The sequence below is a fragment of the Opisthocomus hoazin genome, chromosome 16 (assembly GCF_030867145.1).
Source record: "Opisthocomus hoazin isolate bOpiHoa1 chromosome 16, bOpiHoa1.hap1, whole genome shotgun sequence".
Lineage (NCBI taxonomy): Eukaryota > Metazoa > Chordata > Aves > Opisthocomiformes > Opisthocomidae > Opisthocomus > Opisthocomus hoazin.
The window spans coordinates 21,053,389-21,074,523 of NC_134429.1; the positions used below are offsets into that span (position 1 = coordinate 21,053,389).

The following is a 21,135-nucleotide window of genomic DNA, read 5'->3' on the forward strand; positions in this document are numbered from 1 at the left end:
AGAAAATGGTATATTCACAGAACTAGATAAGCCTACTATGGAGCTGCACCAAACAACACATATGAAACCTCACATAAACCTCAGATTCCTTGCGATTAAAAGCCCGTGCAAAGTATGAATATTTCCATAATGAAATGATCCCTAAATGTGCCATCCTACAGTCTGTATTCATACTGTCTGCATGGCTTAATGTTCTCTTTTTAACCATTTCTTCAGTTTTAAAATGTGCATTTTTAAAGAGTGTATCCTGTTACACTAGAGACCGTAAAGTGAAAAGCCAGGGCTTGTTCTCACATAAGTACAAAAACATCTCTGGCGTTCTTTCACTTAAATCCTTGGAGTTTTCAAGGGATTCATTTTACAAGTGAAATGTAAAATACAATTTTCTGGGCAAGTTTATCAAGGCAAATCATAACTGAGCTCCTGAACAAATACAAATCAAAATACATTATTTGACTTTTCCACCTGTGACTGGTTTGGGCTGCACAAGCCCATGACTTTCCAGTCGAAGAGAAGCCTGATAACACCTGAGATACCAGCAAATTGTGGGAATTCAAGCTTCTCACGATGAAAACGTACAGGAGAGGAAGCGATGGACAATTTGCAGCTGGTACAAAGAGGCATCCTCTAATGACACGCATCTGGCACCCGTCATCACAGCATCCGCTGTCCTGAAACCCCAGCTGCCTCACAAAACGCCGTGGTACGCTGGGGAAAGGCACCAAATCCCCGGGCTTCTCTTCAGCAGCTGAAGACCCACCCGTCCCCTTTATCCACTGCACACTACGTTGTCAAACCAGCGAAAGGAACCCAGCACCCACCGATCGCTTGTGTTTATTACACAGGACCACATTTTTTCAGCCCTTTGATCCCTGACAAATCAGGTCAGGACCACGAATCAGCAGAACCAACCGCCATTATCAATGGTGCAAAGAAGCTCCTGGCTAGAAGGGCCAAGAGCTGGTTTGGACCTCTGGTAACGATCCACCCAGTCTTTAAGCAAGCCACTTCAATCTCTAAAAAAACAAAAAAACAAAAAACATCCCTATTCTAGTCTGCAGACACAGGCTATTCTACTTCTTTATTATCACCGTTCGTTTGTGCCAGCACAGCCCGCCTGCAGCAGAGTCCCACCTCAGACCAGTGACCTGAGGTCGAAGTCTCTGCCACCCACAAGACCCCTTTGAGAAGCCTGGACTGAAGGCACCCAAGAAAGGCAGATGTGCTTCATAGGGTGAAAAACATCAAAAACTGCTTCCACTGCAGAACTTCTGATGGCCACCGACTGCGCGCAGGCAGAGCTGGACCAGCCTGCCTGGTGACCTGCAGGACAAAAGCCAGCAGTGGTGGCAGTGTCCTAAGAGCTGCAGCGTGCCAGGCCTTTCAGCTCATGTTCCAGAGTAAATGGAAAGCAAAACACGAACGCATGACTCCAGCGAGCAGCTCCAGGCCAGCAGCCCCGGCACCTGGCCCGTGGGCACGCCAGCCAGCCCGCCACGGGGCGGGGAGCTTGTTTGGGCTGCTTGGCCCCCCCGGCAGGGCTGCCTGCTGCTCTGGTGTCGAGCGGAGCATTTCCAGATTCAGCCCCGGGGTGATTTGCTTGGGGAGGTGAGAAGAAAGACGGTTCATATGCATTCACGTACGGCAAAGCAGAAACGCCTGTTGGGCTTCAAAAGGGTTTTTTGGCTGGCTCAAAGAGACGGAGGGTCTGACAGGTGTCCCTGCAGCCAGCAGCAATGGAAAGGGGTCGCAGAGGCCCCACGAACATTGAGTTACACAAAGAAAAACCGTCTGCACAGCCACATAGAGCGTGTGTGTCCGTGTGTGCAAGCCGAACCACGAGAAACTGCGGTCCCAGAAAATGAAGCAGATCTAGGAGGCAACCAGCCCCGCCGGGAGTGGGAGAACTCAGCCCAGAACGCCAAGGGCTGCCCGGACCCTGCTTTCGGTCCAGAGCTGCTCCCGCTGGCCAGCGCTTGCCCCCCAGCCCGGGCACGGGGAGACCCGTCACCGAGCCGGAGGATTCCTCTTTTCAGCGACACCATTTTTCATTTGAACTTTTGCAACACACCTAGCAGCAACGCAGTGACTGTGACAAACTCCTTCGCGGGCTGGTGCCCCCCTTGGCTTGTTTGTGGGTGGGAGGTTTTCCTCCGCCGTCGCTATCAGACCCCTTGGTTTGGGTATCTCCAGCCCAGGCCAAAGACCTGCATTGCACAACAGGAATGCACAAGCCCTTGAACTCGGATCCAGGATCTACGGGAAGCGTCCTCCCTTTCTCACAGAACCCTCAGTAATTAAACCTCTGGAGCAGGAGCCCTCTGAGCATCTTCCCAGGGAAAAAAAAAAGTATTGGTGATGGCTGGAATCTCAACATGTGTTTGTTTCTTGAATTCTTACACAAATCATACTGCAGCACTGAGACCACGCAGCAAAGGAGAGGAAACGGGCTGAGAGACAACAAACAAAGCAAAAACCAAAGGAAAACCTGTGGCTGAGGTGGAGAGCAGGAGTTTCAGAGGCTGGTTAAAAGATGTTATCACCTGCTAGAGAGCACTGCTTTAAAAAGACTCCTTGGAGAAGGCAGCACATAATGAACAGAAAAATGTTTTCTCCGACCTTTCCAAACCCAGAAATTGAAAGCATAACATACTGACGATTTATTGCAGACTGTACTATGTATTTAAGCATAAATTAATTCTAAAAATTCCAGGAAGGTTTGCAGCAATGCTTATCTTTCCTGCTTTGGGCTTCACTCCTCATTGCACTCACTAAACCACCTATTTTGGCTGGAACCCGTTCCCTTGTGCCGCAGCCAGCGTGGATCCCCGCACTGCCAAGTCCCAAGGATCCCAGCAAACAACGGCAGATCCCAGGTCCGAGGGCTAAGCTGCCCTACGCCGCTTCTCTCGGGTGACACCAAAGAGCCAAACGCCAAAGGGCGAGCAGCCACGGAGCGAGCAGGGTGCAGGAGCAGCAATCTCAGCCATGGCTCCAGAAAAGGTGCTTCTGCACAGACCGCTCCAGGCCACGGCTTCCGCATCCTTCTCTCTCGTCTCAAGAGCCCAGCCAGGGGGGTAAGCAGCTCTGAGTCTGGGATGGCCTCCTCCCCTCGGGTAATGGTGCAAAGATTCAGCGTTAATTCAGTCTACTTGGCATTCACGTATCAAATTCTTCTTATTCCAAATCACACGGTGGGTCCCCAGTGGTCCATTTTAAGACTGGAGTATTTTCCATTGCTTGGAAAATGATCTGTTCTCCTACATAAATATCCCTGGACTCACCTCCACGCTTACAGTCAGACTTTCAACAGATGCTTTATGAGAAGGAAACACTTAGGGTAGACTACATAGCTCTCGAAAACGCAAAGACCTTCGGACCCGTAGCTCAACTTGGCGAGTCGCTGAGGTTTTGCAAACGAACCCCCTCTTTTTAATTGGTCCTGAACAGTCACGGAAACCCTGGAGGGGAGACTGGAGCGGGGCCCGACGCCACGCCATGGCACTGCAATAATGAAGGCGGCGATCGCGGGAGGTGCTGGGGAGCTTCAGCCCTCACTGCAGGGAAAACACGCATCGCTTTGGAGATGGCACCCAGCACTTCACACGACTAGGCCCAAGGTACGAATCCCTCAAAACAAAGCGTAGATTTGCTCTTCTCCAGCTGGCACAACCAGCAGTTTCCCTCCAAGCTTTTCTCACCACCGACAGACCTTAACGCGAGGAACAGTGCAGATCTGTAGGAATATTTCAAACCAGTGCAATGTCAGCGAAGGGATTCCTCTCTCGTTTCTTTGCCAAAATCCAAGCAGAGGGCTACAGCTCATCTCAAGGACTTGAGCCATGTATTTTCTGTCACCCAATATAATCACCTCTTTTAAATGACAATGAAATCCTTAATTCTTGAGTTCAACCCAAGGAAAGCTTGAAAAGAACAAAGAAAGGCATATTTTGAATTCACTAAAGCCTTTAAAGATTTGAGTCTCTTAAAATCGCAGCTCTTTTTCACCCTCTATCATGTTCCTTTAAACAAATGTGTCAGTAATATTTTTGCCTGTGCGTATGCTCCATCACTCATCCATGAAGCTGGACGACTTTAAATGCGATAGCATACGTCCAAAAGGCTCTTTGCTGTACTCCAGTTAACCTTTAGAAACTCAAATCATATGAACTATGAAGTTATTCATAGAGTAATTGCCCTGCATTTATGGCCAGATTTGTAAAACCGAGGTCGTGCCAGGCAGCTGACGATGAGCGCCGCGTTGTCTCGGTGAAGGGCGCTGGACCCCAGCACACCCTACGGGTGGAAGGGCGAGGAAATTGCTTCGCAGGGACAAGCCCAGCCGTTCCCCCGCTTCAGCACATTTCCCCTTCTCTTCAAAACTCACTTCACAGAACTTTTTTTTTTTTTTTAACTGAATAAACCCCTACATAGCCTTGGCTTGTTTCCTCTCACTAACTTTTTCAAAGAGCTCAGCGCTACCTGTTTGCCAGCGACTGAATACCTCACGCTTGGCTGATGGACAAGCAGATAGCGGGGGACGAAGCCGAGCTCTGCACAAGCCGCCCTTGTTCCACTGCCTTCCTGAGCCAAAAGGAGAAAATCCCGGCAGGCAGAGCTGCACGGCAACGCTGCGGACCTGAGCAGCTCAGGCTCTGCTCCCGTCCCCAGCAGACGGCCAAACCGTTGAATCAGGAGGCTGTTTGTAAACAAAAGTATTTGGATTTCTTGGCTGTTGGAGGGGAAATGCTCTGCTAATTTCGCCCTGGTATTACTGACAGTGGATTCTCTCCAATAAACTGACAGCTGAAGAACAATTGCTGCTATTTAGTCCTACAAACGGATTTTAAATCGGCCCTGTGAACTGTAAACCCATGAAACATCGAACGCAATATCTTGCTGCTGTCATTCTGAAATCGGCACCGGGGTCCCCGTGGAGCAGGGAAGTCACCCGAGTCCCAGCAAGCGTTATCACACGTGCACACTCACCCGGGGTGCCTTTTGATCTCGGAAAGACGCCTCTGGCTCCTGGATCCTTTGATTCCAAAGACAAAACCTTCCCAATTTTGACTTCAATGCCTTTGAGTGCTTTGCAGTCCCGGGTTTCTCTCTGAAAACCACCTCCAGCCCGAGGGCTGCAGCAATCCCCTCTCTCCCACCCCTCTGCCCAAGCAGCCCATGCCCTAACGCACAGCAAAGGCTTCCAACTGAACAGCTCGAAGAGACCGGCGGCAGAAATCGGGTCATTAGTCAGTCAAACAACACCGAGGGCACGTCAAACGCTCGTGTGAAGGAGGGCAGTGCTATAAAAGACAGAGACAGTAATGGTCTCCTGGAGCAGGGACAAAGCCATTTCAGCTGGCCTTGCCAAAGCAGACACTAATCACCGCCTGCTTGCTCACAGTTGACCTCTCCTTTGTGCAAAGCTAAAGAAGATTTGGTCTGGCCGAGCCTTCAAGACGCAGCCGGGCTAATTAGGAAGGGTCCCGTCCCCTCAGCACGGCAAAGTTCCCCCACAAGAGCCCCCAAAGCCGGGGTGTTGCTGAAACGATCCGCTCCGCCGTGAAGTTTTCAGTAAGCCAAGGCTGAAGCCAAGCAGCTGATTTACGGCAGGAGATGCGAACACCGGCAGCCCTCGCGCTCCCCGTCCCGCGGACGGAGGGTCCCCGCCACGAACGCGCCAGCCCGCAGCGCGCCGGTCCCGGGAGCCGCTCCGCCGCGGTCACCGGGGCACCCCGAGCTGGTGGTCCGAGATGCCCCGGGAAGGCAGGGCAGGTTGGAGCAGAGCCCAGGCTTCCCGACACCCCCTCCCTCCCAGCAACCAGCCCTCTACGGAAAGGGCATTTACGCCCAAGCTCAGAGAAGGGAGCTCCTAAGGCGAGTCTCAGCCCAGACCGAACCTCAAACACGCCATTTACAACCCTTTCATCTACCAGACACGGACGATGACGAAGGAGTTCGGGACACCCCAGCTGCTTCCTCGGTTCAGGAACGGCCTCGGCAGTCACTACAGCCACGACCATCGCTCAGCTCAACCTCTCCCGCTGGCTGGCCGCGCCAGCAGAGCCCCGCTTACAGCAGGTCGGCGATGCCCCGCTGCGGAGGGGAAAGAAAGAAGGTAAATCTCCACCCTGACAGCACCTTGAAAGATCAAAAAGCCACCGAGATGCAAGAAGCAACAGAAAAGGCGCTGAAAACCCAGACGGGTTTCAGATTTTTTTTATTTTCAATTTTTTTTTCAGATTTTTTTTTTTTTCAATGTTTTTCTTCAATTATTTATCTTAAGTCTGATATAGTATTAAAGTTTTTCTCCTGGTCTGTTTCTCTTAAATCTGCAGGTAGACTTTGGTAGGGAACTTACAACTTCCTCATCTTTCTTTCCCACCTCCCTGTTACTTTGTAGATCATAGTAGCATTAAATTTCTATACAATTTTTCCTTATTAAAAAGAAAAAACAATGCTATGACTACCTTCTTCGTTATGCATACAGGACTGGAAGTACAGTATTTAAATGATCATGATACTGATTTGCAGCTGCATAGAGAGGGGAAAAAAAAGAGACTATTTTAAGCTACCGAAGCAGTCACCCTTGGTATTTTAGCTCACCATTATTCTCTCTCCCTCAGCAAAGTCTAGTCAGCGTCAACAAGACGTACCGCAGACCTCCCCGCACGGGCTCGTGCGGCCCCGTGGAGAGGTCTGCCTTCCCAGGGGGATGATGCAGCGCAGACGGAGAGCGCTCAGATGTTTCAGCAGCTCAGGAGAGCAGGAAGGGCAGCATCGCACCCGTGGAAGCCAGGCTGACTGGGCAGCGCCTGCTTTCCAGCCAGGGTAAACACGGGACGGCTGCTGCTCCGGGCTGGCCAGTGAAAATATCCCACGCTGAAAGGTGGGATAGGAGTCTGGCCAGGGCAGAGCGCGTCCTGCCTTTAACACAAACACGCCGGTGTTTCTTTCCAGAAAAGCAAAAATGATAGCATTAAGATCAGACACGGAGATTTCCGGAAGGCAAAGGGCACCGTGGAATATCGCCGTGGAGCAACTGCGCTCCCTCGGGGTTATTCTCGCGCTGCTTTCCCGAAGCCGCCCCACCGGCAGCCTTCCGGCCCACGACCAGCTCCATCCCCGTCGGTGCTACGCAGCTCCATTTCGGGGAACGATTTCTCAAGAAGGTGCCATCATCTCAAATACCAGGATAGCTTCTTTTATAGGTGACAGATGAGAAAATATAGCTCACTAATTAATCACTGTGTGTCTTTCCCCAAAGCTGTCTCCGCTGAAGCAGCCTCCAGCTTCCCACCTATCCTTACAATCCGGCACAGATGCTGACTGACCGGCGCGGAAGTTACCCACCCAGAGCACTGCTAACACTGAAAGAGAAGACGAGAATCCAGACAATTAGGTTTCCACCAGAAATTTGTCCAAAAAAAAGTATTTACCAAGAAAAATCATTTACAGCAGTCAATAAGAAATTAAGATGACCCAGACCACGGCCGTCCTGCTCCGCCGCCGGCGCTGCCGAGCGGGCTGCAGGGCAGCAACGCCAACGCTGAGCTGCAGCCGGCCACGGGCTGACCCCTTCGGACCCAGAGCACCAGCTTCGAGTCCAGCATCGAAGGGGGGGTCACGTCAGTGGAACTGCAGGCGTATTTTTCTCCTTTCCAAAATAAAGCAGTCGTTTCCCCTTTAAAAAAATATTGGGGGGTCTCAGAAATGTGCGCTTTATTTTCAAAGCTGCAACCAATTATGGCTGCGGGAATTCCTAAGCATTTCCAAACGTGAAAATGCTTTTTACCTCTCCGGTTCTGTGCAGGGAGGCACCTAACATTTATTTTCTTCATTTGTGCAAGAGAAACCACGACAAAAAAATTGCAGGGACAATTTAGGGGCGGTTTGTTTCCCGGAGAACCCCGTAACGCCTTCTTCACGTGCGCAAAGACGAAGCCAAGCAGCAGCGCGGGACCCGGCGCGTCTCCGAGGATCGGCCGCGTGCCGCTCCCTCGGGCTCGGAGGAGAGAGCACCCGCAGCCTGCTGCTTCTGCAGGCGGCAGAGCGGGTAGAGAACTGGGACTCCTGTTACTACTGTGCCTGCAGCGTGGCTGTTTGAGAAACCTACAGCAGAAGAGCAAAACCTTCTGCTGTAGGTTTCTCAAACTGCTCTTCTGCTGTAGGTTTCTCAAACTGGCAGTTGGTTTTGCGACCAAGCAGCTTTCTCTTCTCCTCCCCCTAAAGTGCAGAATTTAAACCGCTGGTGTGGCCCCAGCCGCGGAGCTGCGGGCGACCAGCGGGTGCGAGCCGGGCGGCTCCGTCGGCTGGGCATCGCCCGTCTCCCGTGGACCCAGCAGAACCCTCTCGGGCAGGCTCCGGGGGTCCGTGCCCCGCGTCGGACGGGTCCGTGCCCGCTCCCTGCCCAGGCTGCGCCCCGAGGGGCCGGCTCTCGCCCAGGGGAGCCCGCGCTGGTGGAAGCAGCTCTGGTGTGGACGCCCTGCAGCAGCGGAGCAGCGGCCAGGCTCGTGACCCCTACACCTGGGCTTGAGGCCACTCTTTTTTCTCCTCACCATGGAAATTGCTTCTCTGCCCAAGCAAGACCTCGTGCTGTCACTGGAACATGGGGCTCGTAACCACCAGACACAAACCACTGCCCCCGACGAGTCCAGGGAAAGCCTCCGACTGCAGCAAACCCAGCTCCACCTCCAGCTCACGACACAGATTAAAGAAAGAGCAAGGAACGAACAGAGCCTTAAGTCAACAGCATCGGGGAGGGTCTGGCCGATCTACAGCTTGTAGAATCCCTTTCTTTTATAGCTATTATCTAAATGCAAAGTAAGGGCCTTTTAAGCACTCCTAAATTGACATTGTAACAACAATTAAAGTTCCTTAAAACAGACGAACCACGAAAACTGTGCAGGAGCCGGCTGGCTCAGCAGCGGCCGCGTGCCTCCTGAAGTGCCAAGACCTGGCACCCGCCCTCCCAGACACGGAGCTGAGACACTCGCTGTCCCCGGTCCGGTTCACCCGCACGGCCACCCGCCGGCCCTCTCTGCTGGTGACTCCGGGGTTGGAGGGTTTCTCCTCCCCAGCCCTTCCTGGTGGGAAAAGCCCAGCTCCTGCCAAGGACTGTTCCGCTGTCAGCTCCTCTAGATCTGTGAACTTACCTCCACTTCTGAAGGGCGAGGAGCCACTTGTCTGTAGAAGGGATACACACTTATGGATGGTTAAAAAAAAAAAGCCATCTTATTATTTAATTTGCTGTTATAAATCCAGAATTTGAGTGACTTTTACTGCCCTGTACCTTGCAGACTTTGCAGTGAGAGGGAAGGGACAGCCGCTTCTCTCTACCCCAGCACGAGGCACATTTTCTCCTGCCGTGTATGTGGCACAGACAACCACTCCCAGCTTATAGCAGCTGTTTGCTATAGACCATCACCTTACCAAATCAGAACATCTCCAAATGACCAAACATAGGAAAATATATAGCCAAAGATATACCTGACCCAGCTAGTCAGAGCTCAGCTACCTTCCCTTCTGCTGCGGCAGCCCGCCGCCACGCTCCCCATGGCTGAGCCTCACTCCACCGGCCGGGACCCCAGGGTTTCTTTGTTTGACCCAGTTTTAATCAGCTTCCTTCTCCAATTCCAGCGAACCCCTCTGCCGCTGGCAGCCAGGAATAAAAGCTATTGTACAGGACGGAGCGACGTTTCACAGCCAGTCGTGATAAGCCTTTCCTCTCCAAACAGCCAAGCTCCCCAAGCATCACAAACAGCGGCCAAAGAAAGTAGAGAGCAGATTGTTGGAGTTGTGCAGATGAAACAATGGCTAGGAGAAAAAAAATATTGGGGCATCCCTCGCTCTTTGTCCCCTCCACTTCTGACTCCAAACTGAAGGAAGAACTTGAGAAGACTGCTTACCGTACTGACAGCGAGCTCCTCGGAAGCCAGCGGGGCAACGGCAGAGCTGCGCAGACCCCTCCACGCAGATCCCACCGTTGAAACAAACCCCATCACTGCAGGCAGCTGCAAGGAGGAGGGAGAGAAAACGCCTGAGAGCGCGACAAGGGCTGTGCACGCACTCAGAAACACCCATCACTGATGAGGCTCCTGCAGCCCTGTAGCAAGCTTGAATTATAAAAATACCATTGAACCCTTTTTGAAAGGCCACTCTTCTTCAGTTGGCAACTCCAACAGTACACAGAGTCTCTCAAGATTTGGGGTAGCAAGTAAAATACCTCAGGCAGTGTCCAAGGGCTTTTCTTGGTGTGGCTAAGTGACAATTCCCAGGAAAACACCAGCAGAGCTGCAGGGCTGTTGGTGAAATAACGCTTTTCCAGCCAACAAGTGGGCAAAATTGTCAGGAAAATGACTCGTGCAGAGTCACACCAGATCTAGTGGCAAGAGAGAGAAGTTATTCGTTTTGAAATTGGAGGCATCTTCCAGGAACGAGCCACGAGCGGCCGCTTTCCGCCTGTCGCAGAGCTGTCCCGGAGCGGGGGCTGCCCAGACGCGGCGTCCGCTCCCGAGCGGGTGGAACAGAGCTGAGCTGCCAGCAGCCCTGGGCAGCCGCGTTTCTCTGTCCTCACCAAGCGAAGGGTAAAACGTGCACAGAGACAGAGAATGCTCAGTTAGGCTTCCGAAATCCACCTTTTCAAATCACCTAAATGAAACCACAAGCAAGGACGGGTTTTTCCTGTGAAATGCGTATTTCTCATCACTCACGAAACACAGCCAACATCTTAAACTTCCCACTAGAAAACGTTCATCTCAGAAGGAGAAATGTTGTTAACAAGCGATGCCATCGTGTGTGCTGTGCTTTGTCAAAGTGTAAGGACGCAGAACAAGCGCCCATCTTCCTTTTTAAGTCCATTTAAAGATTCAGACAATGAATTTTTCTCTCTACTCGCTGATCTGGACATAGCTGTGTTGACAGCCAATTTCTCTTTTCTTTCTTTTTCCTGCGCCTTCTCTTTTTCTTTCCTTTTTCACTTCCATTGAACAAACTGCAACAAATTCCCAGAACAGCGGGACTGGGTAGGAATACTTTCCAGGAAAGCCATGGCAAACCAGATAACGGGGAGCAAAGAGAGCTTCACCCGTCTCCGTGGCGCGAGAGATGCAGAGGTCGTGCCTGGCCCAGCAGCTCCCACTCGCCTGCCCTGAGATCCAGCTCAGCCCACCCCGAACGGCCCCGGGCAGCGGGGACCGGCGCGTTGCCGCTCACGCATCCCAGGAAATATATATATATACACATATATAGATGTATATAAGTATATAAAAAGCAAACTCTTTATTGATACGCCTCAAAAAGCAGCACCAACACGCAGTATAAAAGCACAGCCTCCAGCCGAAGACTCGCAGTTACAGCAGCAGCTTCTGGAACACAAAATCCCAGACAAGCCCCTGCGTGAAGCGGTGAGAAAGTGCCGTAGGGTCCAGGCAGGAATGCACTGCAAGCGCCAACTGTGTCACGGCCACCTGTGCCAGGGGCCCTCGTGTCCAGCCATCCAGTCGATGGCTCCAGAGAACATAATTATTTCAAGTAGCTGGAATTACAAAAGGCAGACCTGGCAATCCAAAACCTGTTGGCTCGGAAATGCGGATTTGCTAGAAAGAGCACAGAAGGCAGGCGAGCAGATGAACACCGGCGGAGCCAAGCAGAGCTCACACCGTGATTTATCGAGGGCCGTGTGCCGGCTGGAGCCGGCCGCTGCCCCGCACCACCGCCGACCGCTGCCCCGCACCACCGCCGACCGCTGCCCCGCACCACCGCCGACCGCAGCGACCGGCCAGCAGAAGTGACCCAGCAACCTGCAAACATGCACGGCATCCTCGGGAAAGCCTCCTCTGCTGAAGCAAAGGCTTTGGCTTCAGTGGCAACGACAGGGGGAAGAAGGAGTGCCATGTTTTTGCCCTGCTAGGAGAGTTAGGGGCGATTCCCTTCCCAGGGCACGCGCGGGGGTAGCGGAGCTGCTGGTGTCTGTGAGCTGATCACAAGCAGCGAGCGACCCCGCTGCAGACCCACGGCCAGAACCGGCCCCCACGCTCAGGAAAAGCACTTTCCAGAATAATACCAGAACCGGCCTCTCCGCAGAACTTCGGCAGTCACATTTCCTTTTAAACAGCCAGACTGCGTGCGTCAGGGTAAAGAGCATTTGCAAGGATTTCGCTTTGTAGAGGAAAAGCCCGAGATGTTTCAGACCGACTTCAGAGCCCTGCGTGCTCCTGGCCACGCTCCCGCCACGTCTGCAACCCCTCGGGCTGAATTCTCATTACGTGGGAAAACAGCACAGCAGCATCTCCTGCATCAACCTTACCTGGGCTCCTGAGCGCAGACGGACTAAATTAATAAATGAGTAAATAAAAATGCCTGAAAAAGCCATTTTTTCTTTTCTCAAGCTGCAAGGCTGCCAGTTCTGCATGCCCTGACTGCTTTAAGGAAAAAGCTGGAGAATTAGATACATCTCCAGCAGGCACAGCCCGAGAGCCGACCGCTGGCTATGGTCCCCAGGAGACACCGGCGAGCGCCCGGCGCGGAGGGCAGCGCGCGGTCCTGGCACCGGCCAGTGGAGCAGCCCCGGACCAGAGGGCTCCATACTCCGCTCGAGGCCAGCGATGACATGGCACCTTCGCAGTGACCGACCGAACAGACAAAGCCTGTGATTAAATTGCAACCCCACGTACGAGACGGGACGGCCAGAAACCAGCGGCGACCGCGCTCACCGGACTGAGGTTTCCCCACGCACGCTGCCTGCAGCTTTTCCCTCCTCTTTGCAAGCTGGGAGCCCCAGGTTCCTCTTCCCGTTCCAGCTAAAGCTGTAGCTAATTAGTAACAGAAAAAGCAGGCCTGTGAGTACACATTTCTTTTTGTCTCATTATAACTGGGGAGGAAAAGCACCCTGCGCAGGCTTCCAAAACTGGCTCTGAAATACTTGGCACAAAATATCCCGTGCCTACTCCAAAACACCAGTTGTGCATTCAGCAGAAAAAGCAATCACAGGTGGCAACCGCTCAGGGAGGGGGTTTGCATTTTGGGGTACGTTGGCAGGACATTTTGTGCACGCCAGAAGAGAAATTTGCAACGTTACCAACGCGTTTTCAAAGATAACTTGAAACTTGACGACATCTACACAAAATCAGAGATGGGAAAGAGCAGGTACCACCTGCTCAGAAGAAACCCAAAGCTCGTGGGCGTCAGCTTGCCACGCCTGGAGAAATTCCGTCCCTCCTGGCTACAGGTCTGCGGGCAGTGGCGTTGGTGGGAGTCACGCTGCGGTGGTACGAGCATCCCCTGCAATCACAAGGGGTTACAGAGCCCTCTTCTCTGCCCACCCTCACCTCCAGCCTCCTGCCCGCTAAGTAACGAAGCCGATGTAGTTATTGCCCTGCAGATTCACCTCCTCAGAACTCCTAAATGCCAAAAGGTTTCCTCGGCTGCACAAAGCTCGTCGACAGCTCGCGTGAAGCTGCCCAAAATAGTCAGTGTCCTGGTGAGCATCTGGAGAGAGACAACTTGGCGCTTCGTTTGGGGCTCAGCGACAGTCAAATCACCGGGCTGAACCCGCTGCAGCCAGCCCCGGGTGCTCTGCTCTCACGTATGGACACCACTCCTACCGTAATGAATCCTCACAGCCTGCTCTAGCTGGAAATCTAACGGCCACATCGTGAAGCTTCCCACTGATCTCCTCCTAGCCTTGAATCCTCCACATATCAAATATGGCTCTGGTTTTTTCCTACTGAAACACAACCGACTTCCTAATTTCTCCTCCATCCTACACAACGCTTTCCACCCGGTCTGCAGTGATGAAGAAGGCTTTCTGCAGGTTTAGGTGAATATGACATGCTACAAATCTGCATGCTTGCTGTAAAAGCACCCACTCTTACCAGACAAAGCCACGCACCTACTTTCAGGGCGTTTGCTCTCCCACCTCTGCCCGCTCTGAGGCACGGCTGGCAGACCCAGGAGCTCCCTTGCAGCCAAGCCAGCCCCGGCTCCGAGTGACAACCTCAGCTCGTTCCAAGTCTCCTTCTCACTGACATCCAAGCTCCCCAAACTTTGCACCTTAGATGCACTAAAGCCGAAATACTTGATCCTCCATGCAGGCTCTTTTGAGGACCTGACGATATCTGAAATCCCCCCTCCAAAAAAAGAAAAAAGACTATTTTGTAACACAAAGGTAGCATTGAAGTCCAAATACCCATCTACCCAAACTAATGAAACAGTGATGAAATGCTGTTTCAGAAAGCCAGTTATCTTCTGATCTAATGTTTTAGTCACTTTTCATAGCCACGTATCCCTGGGGACCGTGGCCACCCCGTATCAATCCCGTGCTGGCCTGCTGGTGCAGAATTCTGGAGCTTGGGAAACGCCTTCCCAAGCCCCCTGCTCAGCGGAGCCGTGCGGCGCCGGTGACCGCCAGCGCTTCCCCGTGCGTGCCCTCCCGCGCCGCCAGGCAGCAGGAGCTCGGGGCAGCCAGCGCTTCGTTGCCGCTTCCCATCTCCGCGTGTGCGAGAAGATTTCCCAGGGCTGCAGCTGAAGTTTTCGCTGGCTCTGGTCTTGCGAGAAGGGCTGTCCTCTGCTTGCTCCCTTTCCCTCAGGCCACAACTCTACCAGATAGAATTGACTGAGTGGCCAAACTGCATGAGAAGGTGGTTTGGTTTTCCCCGAATCCATCACCTGCAAGCCCGGCTGCCTGATGCCCGGTTTGCCGGCAGTGCTCAGCCCCCTGTTTGGCAAGGCCCAAAGCACAGCGATGGAAAATACCAGAAGCAATCGCAGCGACGCAAATCAGGGGTCAGCAGACCCGGGGGTTATTCCTGTTATTTCCTGAGTGACCCGGACAGCCCCTGCCCCGCTGCAGCCGGGCGCACCGAGAGGCAGTCGTTGCAGCCCGCGTCCCAGCCCCGCGGGCCGAGGGGCCGAGGGTCTCCTCCTCCCCTGCGCCTTCCAGCCCGCCGCAGACGAGCTCCCAGCTCGGAGCCACGCAACGTAATGCGATGGAAATGTGGGAAAAGGGCAACAACGCTGTTCTGGGAAACGGGAAAGAAAAGGTAAATTACAGAAAGCGGCGCCGTCCTCTGTTTGCAAGGCCAGACCACGTCTTTCCTTTCGCCAGGATTTAGCAAGGTGGGATTCTTGGGGAGTCGGAGACAAGAGGCTGATTTAAAAGGAGAGCGATGGAGGAGAGCGTTTCCCCTACGAGGTGCGGGCTCAGCAAAGCACCTCGCAGCCACCCTCTGCGTGCCCAGCGGTGGTGTCCCCGGGGAGGGCACGCTGGAAGTTCAGCCACTGCCACGCTTGATCCGGGGCGAAAGGTTCAGGAGTTCGGTCAGAGCCCCTCAGCTGACAAAACAATGAGCCCGCAGCAGCCAAGAGGGGATGTACAAAGGAAAGCCAGCCTAATAGGGGAATTAATTCGTTAACCGGACACGTTTCCTGCCAAGCCTTCCAACCTGCACGGCAAACAGCGGAGCTGCTCCCCCGATGCGGGCTCGGCGCTTGTCCGGGCGACGCGGCGAGCCGGGCTCGGCCGTGGCTGCGGAGCGAGCCCAGCAGCAGCCCAGCACGGCTGCGGCAGCCGGCCCCGCTCGCCGGATGGGGAGCGACAGCTGAGCAGAGCTGGCAGGGAGAAGCGCGGTTCAGCACGGGGTAGCTCACTCTGGAACCTTTTAATAGGCCATTTGTGACTAATAAAAGTTTCTCTTTTAATGAGGCAATTAAAATTCAGCTGCTTTTGACTCAGCCCTTGCGGATGCTCGGAGGGGTTTTCATCGTGTCTCGGACTCTGATGCTTCCTCCCACCAAACGATGCTTCCTCCCACCGCCAAACGAACATTAGTCCTCCTTCTTTACCGAGGGCCAGGCTCTACCTCTACCTGAGCTAAAAATCAGAGCAAAGCGTGATCCTAACGAGGGCTGGATAAAAACTGAAGATAAAGACAGCTCGGGATGGCAGCTGACGCTTCAGACCCGCAGCTCCAGGCGAGTTCCTCCAGTAGCTCCATGGAGGCATCCAAAGACCAAACCGCACCGCGGTGCCGGGCAGCCGAAGGTCACACAGCTGCACGGCGGCTAAACCGCTTCTTGGCCAGGCTGTGCTCGCCTAGGCTGCCCCATTTCCTTGGGCCAGCTCTTTAAAAACCGACTCGGGTATCTCCATCCCGCTCCGCAGCACAGCCAGGCTCTCTCCCAGCTGCTGACCCAGTCTGGACCAAGGCCACGCGGCCTCGCTGCTGCCCCAGCCCGAGCAGAGAGCCCGTGTGCTCTGCAGGAGCGTGCAGTCGGGGCAGAGCACTGGCACCTCCTGCACAGTTCACAGGCAACATTTCAACCACGACAAGGTCATCACGTACTAAAACTTCTACTAACGGTCTCCTCTTTAGCCTCTTCCATATTCATTGCTCTCCTTGGTGCCCTCCTGCCTCATCGCGTCGTCTCTGGATGCAGCAGGGGCTGGCCCAAGCGCAGAGACGCGCTGTCTGCCGCTCACCTCCAGCTCCTCCATGCAGACTCGGTGGGACTCGGCTTTTCAACATCTCGAGCTGAAAGCAGAGATCATGGGGACTACCAGGCACGCAGGCCCCTCGAACTAATCAGCAAGGGCTTTAACTGCGTCATCGAACCCATGGGGAACTGAAGCAGCATCTCAGAGGCCACTTGAACCTGAGAAGCTTAGTCTGAAAGTCAGTCTTATCAGTAATCGGGCAGGGAAAGAACCTGATGCCATGCTAAAAATGCAGAGGGTGCCTTGACTTCTGACCTTTTTCCTTCCCAGACGCGACTGAGCAGATGAATGCTCCAAGGCAGAGGGCAACGGAAAGGCAGCGAGCCCTCACACTTCTGCTGCCAGCAGCAGAGACGGGGCAGAGCGCAGGAGGCCGAAGGGAACCAGGCACCCTGCCCTTACCAGGTGAGATCTGACAGCTCCAGGGGTGCCATTAGCAAGCACAGAATCACAGAATAGTAGGGGTTGGAAGGGACCTCTGTGGGTCATCTAGTCCAACCCCCCTGCTGAAGCAGGGTCACCCAGAGCAGGCTGCACAGGATCTTGTCCAGGCGGGGCTGGAATATCTCCAGAGAAGGAGACTCCACAGCCTCCCTGGGCAGCATGGGCCAGGGCTCCGTCACCCTCAGAAGGAAGAAGTTCTTCCTCATGTTCAGACGGAACTTCCTGTGCCTCAGTTTGTGCCCATTGCCCCTTGTCCTGTCGCTGGGCACCACTGAAAAGAGCTTGGCCCCATCCTCCTGACACCCACCCTGCAGATATTTATAAGCATTTATTAAGTCCCCTCGCAGCCTTCTCTTCTTCAGGCTGAACAAGCCCAGCTCCCTCAGCCTCTCCTCGTAGCAGAGATGTTCCAGTCCCCTCATCATCCTTGTAGCCGTTGTAGCATGGCTGCCACGATTTCCAGCGGCGCAGCAGGAGAGGAACTAAGACATCAAATATTCTTTGAGACCCATGAGGTCTCTGTGGAGCCAGTAGCCTTCAGACCGCTGGGCTCAGCGCCGTTTTACAGGGTGTTCCTATGAAATTCTCCGTCTCTTCCCAAGCTGCCTGCTCCCAGCAGCGCCCACGCACTCCGAGGCACCGAGCACTGCCCTCGCAGCTCTGTACTGGCCGTTTGCCCACCTGTAAGTGCTCAGAGCACAAACCTGTGCGTGAGGAAGAGGAGCGCGACTCTTTCTTGGCTACAGACAGCCACCAAGCCAGGCAATGAGCACGCTCGGCATGGTGGCTACAATGGGACAAGCTCCCTTCTTCCAGGCCCCAGCGCAGGCTCTGGGAGTCCAAACAACGCGACTGAACCAGTACCCACCACAGGTTTTAACAATTTTTAAGGAAAAGTGATGAACAGTCCAGCATTTGGAGCAGAGAGCACTGCGCTGAAGAGATGCCAGCCTCCAAGGGAGAGCGAGAGAAGGTGTCCTCCCCGGAGTGATTCCACCACGCGCTGCCCAGCAGCTCTAATTAAACCGTCCACAGCAATGGCCTCCCACACTTTGGTACCCCTGGAAGACGATCAATGATCTCCGAAGGCAGATGGGAAGGGCCACAAATCCCCGTCGACACATTTTGGCATAGCTTCATCGCCTTTAGCAGAGAGTGAACGCAGGCTGCCTCGCGATTGCTATATACGAAATAGAAAATCCTCTGACAAATATAATGCCCTGGCTATGTTTCCCTGTCTCAGCAGTTCACTAATAGTCACTGACTCCTTTCCCCTGTCAGACCTTCCTACAGCCTCTTCTGGTCTAGAAGAACATGCTCGTACTAAGGCCCAGGCCACCAGCAGGAAAACTCGTCACAGCCCTGCAGAATGAAAGCTGGAGCTCCTCGGGACGGAGGATTTAGCGAGACAGAAACCAGAAGGGTTCCCCAGGACAGCTGGGAATCCAGCACACGCTTCCTTGCGAGCTCATGCCAGGTCTGGGCAACCTCTGCCTCTGGAAACTAAGCCCTCTCTGCCATAAGCACCAGCTCCACGCTACCACATCAGCGATGCTCTCAAGTTCTGGTTTCTCCCTCCTGCCACGCCAAAACTTCTCGAGAAGTGGTTTGAAGCCGGCCATGGCCCTCCCTGATGCACCACACACATCCCACCCGAGTCGCTCACCGGCCAGCGCTCACACCCCACCTCAAAACCCCACCAGCAGCTTGGCAGCAATTTCTGCTGAGTTTTCAGCGTTCACGTCGCTCTCCTTGCGCAGAGAGCAGCCGGGCTGGCCGTCCCCAGGGGCTGCGAAGCAGGGGACGAACCCACACAAGCTGCCTGTCACAGGGGTACCGTTTCAGACGCTCGGGGTCAGCCCAACGCAGAGAGCCGGCTGAGCGCTGCCGGGACGGCCGGGCAGCCTCCGGAGCTGTGGAGTGGACCCGCAGCTGCCCAGCGCTACGCCCCGGCACGGGGCACTTGGTTTGCACGTTCGTGTCCTTCCTGCTAAACACTGACCGTGTCACCCTCAGCGCACTTTGAAACACAGCGGTTAACGGATGGAAGCGAGGGAAAAGCACGGGCTTTGTAACCTGTTCTTCAGCTTACACCCCAGCTGCGAAACACCCACTAGCTTTCCCACTCTTGGGAACAACACACAGAAAACCTGCAGGCAAGACCCAGCTAAAAGAGAGCAACAGGAACTGCTGACCTACGCGTGATCGGAAAGTGAGCACCAACGGCTTGCCCGTCACAGCGGCAGCAAGTTTGAAACCAAACAGGAGAGCGGAGGTATCTTGTCTCCAGAAGGGCTGGACCTCTTCCGTTCCTGTCCGACCGCCGCGAGCCGCCCAGCGAAGACCATCGCCCAGGCTGCGAGCGCTGGTCCCCAGGACGGGGATGGTCAGTTAGGAGCGCGCCCTGAGCAGCTCTCCGCTTCCTTCCTGGATGGAATTACTCACTTCCTCGGCAGGAAAAACCATTTCAGAACGCACTTTTCTGAGTTCATCCGAGGTCATTCTCCGCTCGCTGGCCGCGGGTTCTTAGGCCCCCACGGAGTTTCCTCTGGCACGGTGGGGCTGCTCTCCTGCGTTCAGGCTTTTGCACAGGAAGAATAAAGATCAGCTTGCTAGACACACCTTTTTTTCCTTTTTTTTTTTTAAACCTTTGCTTCAAGCATCAAAGCACAAGGAAGGTATAGGCAGCCTCTTGAGAGAACAAAAGATGACTAGCTGTGGGAGATGGCTTCCTGTACTGTAGGTCAGTTACGACCAAAATTGCCTTTACAACGGAGCTGGACACGGCTGGCTTTCATGCCCTTGATGGTGAGGCAGTCAGATCCCAAAGGCTTTGTTGGTTCGCCTGCCTATTGCTTGCAAGAAAGCTGCTTTTCTATGGCGAGGGCAGGAGTGCACCTCCACGGTCTAATCCAGAAAAGATCAGAGCTCCGTTATTCAGCTAGGCAGAGAATTAATAATATATCACAGGGAGCGTGTGCAGTGCTGCCTTGATGGGGACATTTATTTCTACACATATGCTCCGCTAAACCTTTGTTTGATTCAAAAGAAGATTTTCCTTTGCTCTCAGCATCTCAAAAGCAAAGTTTAATTTAAACATTTCCCCAGCTGGCCGCGGCTGCAGTGTTGGGGGGAAGGAGCCGGGAGCTACGCAGCGTCTGCCTCCCATGCCAGGCAGTGCAGCCTGGGGGGGAGGCAGGAATATGGGGCCCACGAGGATAATGCTGCCTCTGTCTTCTGCAGTAACAGCATAAAATCATCTTATACACGAGTATTCACACGTCCCTAGCCTGACTCGCTTTCCAATTCGCATGCACAGCGCAGCTTCCCCGCACGGCTGGGAAGCAGACACTTCCACGCCTGCTTTGCAGGGAGTGACACCAGGGCGAACATAAAAGGGGAGGAAAGCCAGCCAGAACCCAAAAGTCTCCAGCTCCGCGTGCCTGCTGCAAACGTGACGAGGCCGTCGCTTCACCCGTGCCGGCGGTTTGCCTTCTCCTCTGAGGCTGGTGCTGTGACCTCCCTTGCCGGACCCCACCAGTCCTCACCCGAACGCTCTCCCCCGGGCGAAGGGGAGGACTGCGGAGATCTCTGACCTCTGGCAGGGGCACCTCAAGCTCAGCGAGTCTTAAAAATAACAGAATTAGCACCCGACACGCCCTCCCAAAGGCGCTGAGGAGTGGCATCCCTTCACGCGTGAGCGGATGAAGGGATCCCGCGCTTACTCGGGGCGAGGAGCGGGGAACGGCCGGGGAGCACGCCCCGAGGAGCGGCCGCGCTCTGCCAGCCAGCATTCCCCGAGCAGCGCAGCGAAGCCCGGCTTCGCAGCCCGCGCGTCACGAGGCACCGGCCACCTCCTCCACGGACGCCGAGTAAGAGCACCCAGCCATCACCAGCCACACAGACAGCAACCACTGGTTTTTATAACGAAAAGTCCACTCAGGGCCTGGATTCGGGCTTTCCAGAGCTTCTGCCAACGGCAGCATTCGAAACACTGGTTTGGGCTTGATTTTAAATGTTTAGTAGCATTTGGCAACTGGATACACGGATGCGACTCTGAAAACCCTTTCATGCTGCGGTGAGGACATTCTCCAGAAACGGAAAGCAACACACAGCGCTGCCTGGGGAGCCAGAGAAAAATCCTTCTGACACACAGTTAAAACAAATAAGTATAAAAAACCCAGAAGCAAACAACA

At 54.1% G+C, this 21,135-nt stretch overlaps 1 protein-coding gene across 1 annotated transcript in view; it reads right to left on the bottom strand.

Moving 5' to 3' along the window:
• The window catches only part of MEGF6 (multiple EGF like domains 6), a 99,009-nt gene that overhangs the window by 72,128 nt on the left and 5,746 nt on the right, over positions 1-21,135 (bottom strand). The window contains exon 5 of the mRNA XM_075437289.1: positions 9,909-10,013. Coding sequence (XP_075293404.1) covers positions 9,909-10,013 — 105 coding nt within the window. The remainder of the gene's footprint in view (positions 1-9,908; positions 10,014-21,135) is intronic.